General features: G+C 42.4%; 1 protein-coding gene across 1 annotated transcript in view; it reads left to right on the top strand.

Moving 5' to 3' along the window:
* The window catches only part of LOC103396896 (E3 ubiquitin-protein ligase znrf3-like), an 88,409-nt gene that overhangs the window by 74,390 nt on the left and 2,382 nt on the right, over positions 1-11,637 (top strand). The window contains exons 3-8 of the mRNA XM_025052681.1: positions 1,786-1,860; positions 5,888-6,019; positions 6,941-7,048; positions 8,439-8,606; positions 10,247-10,349; positions 10,446-11,624. Of these exons, the coding sequence (XP_024908449.1) occupies positions 1,786-1,860; positions 5,888-6,019; positions 6,941-7,048; positions 8,439-8,606; positions 10,247-10,349; positions 10,446-11,624 (1,765 nt within the window). The remainder of the gene's footprint in view (positions 1-1,785; positions 1,861-5,887; positions 6,020-6,940; positions 7,049-8,438; positions 8,607-10,246; positions 10,350-10,445; positions 11,625-11,637) is intronic.

Below are 11,637 nucleotides of genomic sequence, written 5' to 3'. Positions count from 1 at the left end.
ACATCAACCTGTCTGACTCTCGTTTCACCTCTACCACATTTCTTACATATTCTTCCTTTAGGATCACCCCTACTCCATTTCTCTTCCCATCTGTACCATGATAAAGCAGTTTGTAGCCTCCTCCAATGTTTCTAGCCTTACTGCCCTTCCACCTGGTCTCCTACACACACAAAATATCTAAAAAATAAAATATATTCTTCTCTCCATCACATCAGTTATTTCTCTACTTTTCCCTGTCATTGTACCTACATTCAAAGTTCCAAACTTCAGACTAACACTTCTATTCTTCATCTTTTCTCTTTTTCTCCTAACCAAACGCCCTCCTCTTCTTCTCTGTCTCTGACCAAAAGTAGTCCAATTTGCGGTCGGTGTTTACCCGGGCCTCGACCGATCCGGTATGGAAATTGTTTTATTGATTTGCATATTTGATTTGGCTAAACGTTTTACGCCGGATGCCCTTCCTGACGCAACCCTCACCATTTATCTTGGCTGGCTTGCTCTCTGATTGATAGCAAAGGGATCAAACTGACAATTGTTGCACAACAGCTTCCAAACTGATACAAACATGTTGACAGGTGTGTTATGTCATGTGTTCTTAAGCACGTGGGTCACTTCAGGACAGTGATTGTCTCCAAGGTTGGTATTTTAATTAAGTTGGTTGTTTCTCCCAAATGGGAAAATCCATGGTGTGAGTATTTTCAACCCGCACAGGAGGCGCCATTCAGTATGCATTTTCTCGAACCCAAGACCTTCTGTGTTGTAAGGCAGCCGTGGTAACCGCTACAAGGGCCCTTATTTAAGCATCTTTACTGTCATATAAGTAACTTCTTTAAGCCGGGTGTGACAGTTTCACAGTTGTTGAATACTTATTTCTCTCACCACTAGAATTACCAGGAGTTTTACCTTCCCTAGAAGTTGCTATATAATTTAACAACTTTTCCCAATAATCTTTCAATCTTTTTTATTCTCAAGCCTGAGAGTGAAAGTTAGCTTCTGTTAACTTAGTTAGAGAATTTTGTTTATATATATATGTATATATACGTATGTATGTATAAGTATATATGTATATATAGTGATAATATATATTGTGATAATATAGAGAGAGACAGAATCTGGAGTTGTGACACTCTCCAGCCAGTCAGCAGCAGAGTCACACCACTGTACACTGTCCCTTTGATCTTCGTCCGCCTCTTTCCACCGGCTGTAATGAAAAGAGCTGGCCAGGACCCAAGGGCACTCGATAATAGCAGGATATGATCCAGGCTACACTCTTTTAGATTATGTAGTGCAGACATTAAAACTTTCTCTAAATAGGGCACTGTGAGTTAAGTGGGTGTGAGAATACGGCGGCAGAAGGGAAGATAAAGGGTTTTTGTAGTCGGGGTATTTTTTGGGGGGTTGTTTATTTTGAAGCATTTCCGACATCTCTTTGATATAATTTTGTTCTACTTCATGTTTTTTTTTTTTAGATCTTTTGCATTTTTATCACATGTAGCTATACTGCTCTGCTCGAGTGTGGATACTCGCTCAAAATCCAAATAGGAACCAAACGTGTGCATCCTAACAATTTCTTGTGCCTTTGAGTCCTCCATTTCAATGTTACACTTGCGCAGAGAACTTCCTCTAGTGGAATAAATTTTAATGTGAAAAAAAAAGAAATTTGGAGTGCACTAGTTTCTTCTTTGAAATGACAATGACAGTACAACTTGTTTTTTTGTTTTTGTTTTGTTTTTTACAAAACATACCGTATGTGTAGTGAAATCTTTCGGGTTTTTTTTTTCTCAGGCAAAGCGGGCCGTGCAGCGAGGGGCCACAGCTGTCATCTTCGATGTCTCGGAGAACCCAGATGCCATTGACCAGGTTTGTAAACACCTAAAATCCCCTCCCCACCCCCCGTGTTCACATTTGCAGCTGCGATTAAAAGGCGGGTATTAATAATCCGTCTGGGTCTGTCCGCGAAAGACACATCGCTCTTCACTCCTGAAATAAGCGAAGCAGCGCGCCCTGCCCCGCTGAATGGCACTGGTAAAAGAGTGCAAGTGTTTGTACAGACAATGATCTTTCTATTTTTAGTGCTGTTCAAAGCATGTGGATCAGTGGCTCATTCAGCCTGCTCATGCAGGCCTTTGAGGGCATTCGTCTGTTGAAGACTGAAAATGGATATCCAGGTTCAGCTTTCACTAGACCATAACCAAACTCTGTTGAGTTCATAATTGCACAGGTAGAACACATTACCTCATCCCTTGAGAACATGGATCTATTTTTGCATGCACTTTTAGGGGAATCGAGCACACACATACACACTCAACACGCGCAGCGACTACAGTAAGAACAAAATGTCACACACACCCAGACATCAACATTCCTTCTTAGTGGTGGGAAGACCAACTCTTTTTACTGATTCGGATCTTTGACTCTCGAACAGTAAAATGAACGAGTCGTGAATGAATAATTTAATTCGTTTTACAGCAGGTGGCGCTTTAGCCCTATTGTGGGCATTGTAAAGAAGGCTGCGGTTCTCCGACACTAAATACTGGAGGCAACATGGTTTGCTTCCGCTGACAAAGTCTACAAAGTACACAAAATGCCATAAGCAATTAAAACCATGTGAAAAGCTAAGAAAGAAAAACACACCACAATGTGAAGATGAATGAGAGCAAAAGAGACCCGAGCTCGACCCGAAAGATTAGTTCACAGTCAAAAAATTGGTTTGCAGAGAGTAATTCGTTCGTAGTGTAAGATTAGTTCACAGTGAAAGGTTAGTTCACAGAGAGTGATTTGTTAGAAGAGAGTGATTTGTGAGTGATTCGTGAGTTCAATATAAACAAATCTTTCATATGACTCGGGAGTCACATGAAAGATTCGTTCATATTGAACAAATCACTCGCGAACGACACATCACTATTCCTTCTTTTTCCAGTCTTTCTGGCTCCTGTGTCTCTGCCGGTTGAAGGTATAATACATGATTTGCTCCTCTCAGCGTCTTTGTCAAAATAATTTTCCTCTGGTATTCATTCTCACCACACCAGGCCTAGACTTGCAAGGTCCCCCCTTCCCTCCTTGCCTCTTCTTCTCTGCCACTGGGTCGTAAGGCGCGTAGCTGAGCGATAAAAGGGATTGCACACAAACCACATGAAAGGGAGCGCTGGGCGGTTGTGTTAAATTCCCCCGAGAGGCATTTCCAGTCAGAGCAGCCCGATCAGCAGAGGCAGGACCTACAGGACGGAGGGGCAGGGAGGAGGAGCTACATGAGAATCAAGGTCCTGGCGGCCAAAATTAGGATAGAGCCAATGTTCTTGACCTCTTTTTTTTCTAATATTCCAAATGCACCTGGGACATGAAACTTTTTTTTTTATTCCTTGATGGCAGATCCTTGCGTCTTACTGCAGTCATTTCACCAGAATCAAACGGGGGAAATCAAAAGTTCCAGTGTCTATACTTTCAAACCAGAACATACAATATTTTACTGTGTAACATGACGGCGACAGAAAAAAAAAATAGAAACGTCAGTATCCTTGGTATTTTCCCTCGGGCTTTTCAAATTACAGACGAAAGGGAGAAGAGGGAAGGAGGAGAGAGGAGGAGGATGAAAGGAGTATGTCAACTCACTCTTAAGCCAGGACATGCTATCCATTGACTATTTCCTCCTGCCTCCTCAGGCAGACTGTGACCACAGTTTCCATGTCTCAGGTCTGTAGGTCATTTTTACCCAGTTGGTAAAAGACAACATTATACTCCTCCCCTTTTTTTCATTCAGACAGGTGACAGCCATAAGGTCAGAGGTTCCGATCATTTCTGTCTGATGACAAATTAAGCACCTTACTGCACACATATGTTAGTTAGGCTAGTATTCCAGCAAATAGTTGATTCTTAAGTTAAATAAATATAGTATTTTGTTTTTGTTTTTTTTCAACATGTAGCTCCCTGTAACTGGTCTGTCAGTGATGCTAGCTTCGAATAAGCCATGATATGAATGAAATATTGCAGTATTCCAATGTGTTAGCAGCACGTCAGCTGAGGACTAGCATGACATGTAGCATATTAGTTGTATGTTAGCTGCATGGTAGCACACAGCTAACACATCACTAGTGTGTTAGCCTGTGCTAGGGTAGCTAGGTGTTATAGCCTTGTGCTAGTAGTAGTGATTAATAGTAAGTTTGAATTTCAGAGTGAGACTTCCCCAGGGCTAGGCCAAGCTAATCCTGCTAACAAACCCTTTTCTTTTTGGGGGGACAGATTTGAATCTTGTGAGTAGCATTACTGCCCTCTACTGTGGCTTTATCAAAGGTAGTGAATGGATCAGCAACACATCCAAATATTCTTATAGCATTGTGATGGTACGAAGGAAAAAGGACGAAAAACGTTTGACCTGACCGCCCTAAATTCAATAGAGACAGCAGTGGAGCTGCCGGATTCAAAGATTGGTCTGACTGGTTATTCTAATGACAACAATGAGAGTGATACTTATGTGTAATACTTTTAACCCTTGTGTGGTCCTTCGTATTTTTGTACACACCGTTTGTCCTTGCAATGATTTTCATCTTGTCCCAGAATATGAGTATTAATGAATATGAGGAAAAGTTGGCACAAGTCATGCAGTACAGGAACATGCACACGCACGCATACTCACGCACGCACACACACGCGCACACACATACACATACACACACACACACACACAAAGACATATTGGAAGGACTTCACAAGGGTTAATAGGGACAGTAATCACGACAGAACCAATTAGTATTGGTACATTAATAAAAATAATAGCGAGAGAAAGCACAACCCAAGGCGAAGGCTGTACATTTTCCCACAGTGTCAGTATCCTCAGCCCTGGATCACATCCCAGATGTAATTGTTTCTTCATTTGACATCTTCTCTGATCAACCGTGGAATATATGATTAAGTACACTTGAATGGTTTTTCTTTTTTTTTTTTTCAGATTTTGCTTCCGCGTAGAATCAAAAATGTGAAAAATAACATTTTAACATGATAAACATTGAGAGATTTGTTAGAGTGGTCACAGTGGTTACTAATTGCAGTCCCCAGAACTAACTGAAGATTTTGGAAGTGAAGTTAGTTCTGGGGTCGTAGATGGAAGGTCGCACTTTATTATCAGTGAATAAAAAGAGATCTGTTAATCAATAATGTCGTCTTACTGCCTCTGTAAAAACAGGTTCATTATCATTTTAAAATTAATGACAAAACCATTGATGATCTGAATTAATCACAATTAATTGTGAGCAATAGAGATTGAAAAAATTGCTACATTTGACCTCCCCAAAAAAGCAGGTATACCTCGATGTTTCAAACTTGTTTTTTTTTTTTACTATTCCAGATAAAGTGCATGCTGGGAATTGAGATGGTATTTTAGGCTTGAGGTGCTTTGGTGAAACAAAAACATATTTTCCCCCATTGCGTGTAAATGACAACACATGCATCTACCATGTACTAGAGCAGTGGTTCTCAAACTGTGGTCATGTAGCAACGGTGGTACACGAGCGCTCTCTAGTGGTACGTGGGGAAAATTCATATTTTCACATTTACATTTTCAATTGAATAAATCTAAAACATACTATGCACAATTAATAGATTTAAACATAAACATCTTTATAAACATTTATAAACATCTCTCCTGTGTAGTGGAAGCTCACAGGGAAGGCCTATGCTGCTATATTCTAATGTTGGTCATCATGGTGGTACTCAGAGAGCTCAATGTTTTCTCAGGTGGTACAGAGTATAAAAAGTTTGAGAACCACTGTACTAGATCAATGACGATTAATTTCTGATTAATTTCACTTTTTTTTTTAAACTCAGTTTACTAATTAATCAAGAAAAATACCAAGTTAACTAAATAAGCCCATTTAATTTCCTCCTCTCTTTTCAGCTGAACCAGGTCGCTGAGGATCCCCTGAAGAGGCCGGTGGTTTATGTGAAGGGGAACGACGCTGTAAAGTTGATGAACATCGTCAACAAGCAGAAAGTTGCCCGAGCTCGCATACAGCACCGACCTCCGAGGGTAAGAGCCCGAGCCATGAACATGAATTTACATGAATCTGCTGCGTGTGTTCGCCCTGAAAAGACTTAGAAGCGAAGACCAACCAAAATTCCAGCTGTGAAATCTGAGCCTTCTCCTTTCTTCTCGCTCTCTTGAGGCCCAGGACGTTTTTTTTTTTTCATAGTGCTGTGAGAGATTGATATCAGTCATTCAAAGAGCTGTTTGTTTGTTCAGAATATTTGATAAGAGACAAAACCACCTAAAGAGGAAAAAATAACTTCCAAGCTGAAGGCCTGATGAAGATGACAGTTATCTAAACTCTTCCTCACTCAGTCTGAGGCGTGAGCACCAGTTAAGGATTTAAAGTTAAAAAAAAGATTTAATTAATTACCGCCACCTAGTGGGCTGGAGTGTGTTACAGCTGTTCCAGAAAGTGCAGATGTGAGAATTATGTTTGTTTTTGAACATGCATTTTATGATTAATTGAAGCCCCGCCCCCTATTTTAAACACTATGTACAGATACGCTGCATGACAGAGACGTTTTTTTAAAGAAAATCTTTTACTTAAACTCATTTAATATGTTATATTTTACGCAACATTTTTAGCAACATTTTTAGCAACATTTTGAGTTTGTTTAGAAATAATAATTTCTGCCTAAGAGTTTTGCACAGTGCTGTATGTAACGCTGATGATTTATACAAGAGAAGGAAATAAAGATAAAGATAAAAATAGACGACTTAAATGTTTTTCTGTACAAGGCAGAGGAAATGAGTAATAAGCACCGAGGGCTGAGGGTTTTGCAAAACAAAATTATAATCAAATATCCTGAGAGACCGAGGTAAATGAGAAACACAAGTCCCCAAAAACCATTGACGCAGCTGTGTATCAAGGTTGTTTGACAAATCTGTGCTGTTCTTTCCTCTGTGCCTTTCCAACAGCAGCCCACGGAATATTTTGACATGGGGATCTTCCTGGCCTTCTTTGTAATCGTGTCACTGGTTTGCCTCATTCTGCTGATCAAGATCAAACTCAAGCAGAGGAGAAGCCAGGTTAGTGTCCAATCACTGCCGCCCCAAAACCAGGAATGGTCCAGGTTGGTTACAATAATGTGTATCCGCAGGCTACTGTAGTAGTAGTTGTTTGTACTGTAGTATTGTCACCGTGTAAACAGGGCCTTAGTTTATCAGGCAACATGACTTCACGGCACATGTTAGTGCAGGTGTGGGCAAACTGTTTGACACGCGGGCCACGATGGGTCTGAAAATTTGACAGAGGGTCAAAAGTCATGCATAAATGCTAAAATGCTAAAATGCTCTTAGCCATTTCTACACCATCAAGGCAGAAGTATAATGATAAAAATCAGTAACATAGTTTAGACAAGTATGGCGGACCAGATTAAAAAACCAAACGGGCCGCATCCGGCCCCCGAGCCGTAGTTTGCCTGTGCCTGCTAAAAATGTAATGAGGTTAAAAATTACTTGAAATCAATTTTTTTTTTTTGCAAAAACAACATCCTCTTCTCATCTACTATTTACTTATAATACTGCCATGGTGTATTACAGTAATTTGTTCTACTGCAGGGAGCTGTTGCAAAGAGGCTTAAAAGCCACGTGTGCCCCAGGAGCCACAGGTTGCACACCCCAGTCTTTCCATAGAAGCAAATATGAAGTTTCTGAAGCAATAATTAGCACTGATGAGGAGCCAGAAATGCACTGAACACCTATAGCTGCAACCATAGGTGTTCAGTGCAGTGGGAGTGCCACGTGCACGTGTGTGTATATTCAGTGTGTGGGTGTGTGACAGCAGCAAATGACTTGAAATGGCGACTAATTAGGGCACGATAATGCAAATGGGTCACACGGACGCACCTTTGACCCTTCGGAGAGAGGTGTGTTCAGTCAACTGTTTATACAATACTCATCATACCTGTATCAGGTGTCACTGGTATCAAGGTGATTGCCATGTATTTTCAAGTTTAGCTTTAAATGCAGTCAATTACCCGTTGAAAATAATGATTACCAGGTCCCACGTAGTTCACGTGTGTCTTGCTGTGATCACACACATACTTTGAGGACTATTATAATCAATCATCATGTGTGGATGGAACAGTCGCCAAGCATGATGGTATAATTGAGTGTAATTAACAGCCTTGAACATGAGCGGTGCCTTCAAAATAAAGGCGCTGATTGCCCTAGGTCATGCACACTCTTTGACGTGTGTGTCATTTCTTTAAGTACCAAACAGTAGTTTTGCATGTGCGAAATATATGGTCTATATTTTGAAAAATGAAGACAGTGGAAAAAATAGAACCAAATAGATTTTAATGAAAAATTGCAAAATTACAGACAGTAGCATAGTAGAATATTTCCAAGTTAGAAGGTAATAAAGGTAATAATCCGTCTCTTTTTTTTTTCGTTGATCGCTGCCTCGCCGTCACAGAGCTCCATGAACAGAATGGCTGTACAGGCTCTGGGTAAGATGGAGATTCGTAAATTCAAGGCCAAAGCGAAGGGTCAGCGGGAGAGCAGCTGTGGAGCCTCTGATTCCCTGAGCAGCAGCTCCACCTCTGACTGCGCCATCTGTCTGGAGAAGTACATGGACGGAGAGGTAAGAAATACGAGGTTCTTATTTTATAAATTCACATTTACATTCATTTAACACCTGTTGATTATTAATATCAAACAAACAAATGATTACTTTTGGACCTTTTTACCCAACGAGTTTTACACTACAGTGTACACCAGGCATGGGCAAACTACGGCCCGGGGGCCAGATGCGGCTCATTTGGCTTTTTAATCCGACCCGCCGAACGTTTCCAATGTATGTTATTAACAACATAATTCTAATGACATTATCATTATACTCCTGCCTTTTCTCTGCAATGTCTACATTTCCCCACTAGATGGTGTAGAAAAGGCTAAAAGCATTTTAGCATTTTAACCTTTATGTTCTAGTTCATACAAACGCTCCATTTATCTGCTCCCGACCCGGCCCCCCCCCCAGTCAAATTTTTGGACCCATTGTGGCCCGCGAGTCCAAGAGTTAGCCCACGTCTGGTGTACACCATTGCACGGGCATAAAACAGCCATGATGAACAGGAAGACAAGAGAAACGCTACAGTGAAGAGAATACATTTACATCTGGCTCTTTGATGGACAAAAGTTTAGATCAAAAAGCTCCAACTGTAGCAAAGTTTTTGTTTTTATGTTTTCATCCCACTCTCTGCAGACATGAAACATAATGCAGAAACATAATGTACTCGGAGACGGCCATTCTTCGGAATATGTTTTTTTTTTTTTTTTTCTGCCTCATTTTAAGATGTTTTGGTCTTAAAAGAGTCTTTCAGGACACCTGCAGTGATAAGAGTACCCACAGTGCACCGGGTGGTCAAGATACTTCCTGTTTTCTTTCATTTTTAAAGAAATCATGGTTGAAATATGTATCCCACACTTCAGAGGGTTTACTGGAACAACGTTGCTCATCCTCAGCCAGGGACACACTGCAGGGACAGACCAATGGTGCCCTGGAGGGGCATAGTTGGTGGATGTGTGTTTTTGTGGTTGTGCGTCTGTTTGATAAGGAGGAGAAAACCCAACAAAGCGAGGAAGTGGCGATATAAAAGGCTGAATGGCATCAAAGCAAGGCAACAAAGGCTCGGAAGGGAAAATAGTCCAAAGATGAGTCAGTTGGAGTCGCAGAGTTTAGTGTTAATGGCACTGAGAAAGAGCCCTTATTGGAGAAAAAAAAAATGTTTTTATCAGAAATGGTTTTCTTTGTTCTCTGAACACTAAAGATCAAAGGTCTGAACTACAGTGTGAAATGTATTTATATATTTAAGCGTTGTTTGCTTCCCTAAAGTCAAAAACATATTTGGACTTAAGAGCATCCTGTATTTACTACTCCTAGTTTAATGTTGCGTTGCTGCCACCTTGTGGACATTTAAACACAGCAGTACAAAATTAATGCTTCAGAATAGCGAACTTATTTGGCTGAAACTTAAAAAAAAAAAATCCAAATCTGATCCGAATCGAAAAATTAAGGTTTACGGAAAAACGAGCGCCTCCTACTGATGGCACAAAATACTGCTCCTTTTTGGACATGAATCTGATCCATCTGACTGTGAGGCAAAAGACCCTCAAATTGATAGAGAGATGTTTTATGTATTTATATTTATATATTTATATTATTTTATATTATCTTGCATCTCCAGTGTCAAATTCATTTTCTTTTCCTTTTTGTCTTCACAGGAGCTCAGAGTCATTCCCTGTGCTCACAGATTTCATAAAAAGTGTGTGGACCCCTGGCTGCTTCAGCATCACACCTGTCCTCACTGTAGACACAACATTATTGGTCAGTCTATCGAAATAAAAATGTATTTTCTTGATAATAACACTTCCATTGCCTTGAAAACCTTTTCTTTAAAAAAAAAATCATGTCTTTTAACAGAACAAAAAAAGGGAAATCCAGGCACTGTATGCATGGACCCTGGTAACCCAGTCCACAGACAGAGGGTGGTGCTGCCAGTCCATTACCCCGGCAGGGTGCACCGAGCCGGTCAGGTGACTGCCTATCCCACCAGAACCAGCATGGACCCCCTTGGCAACGCCATCACGGTGCTTTCTGTTGACCAGCACCCAGATCCTCGTGGTCTATTCCCATCCCAGTCTACATCTACCTTTCTCAGGAGCTACCACACCCCACTCCATCTGGACCACTCTCTAAACCCTCACCACTGCGGACTTGATCACTGTGGACCACCCAGGCACCTGGCCCAGCCTCACCACGCTGCTTTCAAGCGACCCAAGTTTCACAGTCGCAGCTTTTCCCGCGCGGCGTGCTTCTCACAGTACGAGACTATGTACCAGCACTACTACTTCCAGGGGCTGACGTTCCCTCAACAGCCTGATGGCGGCCAAGCGCCCGTGGTGGCCAGGCACCTGGGCGGAGCCCCCGAGGGCCACCACAGCAGGGCCTTTCAGCAAGGACTGCTCTTCCCCACGGTGGTACACATGGCTCCCGCTTCTTCGTCGAGGATAGGCGACACTGGCAGCATGTCTGGCCTGAGCTGTTACCACGGCCATCACTCCGTGTGCAGCGGTTACCTGGCTGACTGTCATGGCAGTGATAGCAGCAGCAGCAGCTCAGGCCAGTGCCACTGTTCGTCCAGTGACTCCATGTTGGACTGTACGGAGGTCAGCAACCAGGGGGTGTACGGCAGCTGCTCCACGTTTCGCAGCTCACTGAGCAGTGACTATGATCCTTACGTCTATCGTAGTAAGAGCCCCTGCAGGGTGTCTACGGGTGAAACCAGAGCCGCAGCTTGCACCACAGTTCCAGCCGAGGAGTCTTTATCCCACGCTCCCTTCGGACACGACTGCCTCCAGCTCCCTCCTGGAGCTTTGGGATATAACTCCGGGGACCATCTCTCCAACTGCAGCTTGGAGCCCAACTACAGCAGTCGCTCATCACTGGAACCCAGGGAGAACAGCAACATTAGCACTACTTCAGCGGGGGCTCTGGAAGCTATTGGAGCAGAGAGGGGGAAAGGGGCGCAGGAGGATTCGGGGGAGGTTGGGGCGGCAGCGTGGAGCTGCTGCCTTGGAGTGCTCCCACCTACTCTGGAGGGCCAGGGGCCGGG

The sequence above is a fragment of the Cynoglossus semilaevis genome, chromosome W (assembly GCF_000523025.1).
Source record: "Cynoglossus semilaevis isolate Cse_v1.0 chromosome W, Cse_v1.0, whole genome shotgun sequence".
NCBI classification, from domain to species: domain Eukaryota; kingdom Metazoa; phylum Chordata; class Actinopteri; order Pleuronectiformes; family Cynoglossidae; genus Cynoglossus; species Cynoglossus semilaevis.
Note: the sequence above shows the minus strand (reverse complement) of the source record. Positions and strands in the feature narration are given on the sequence as shown.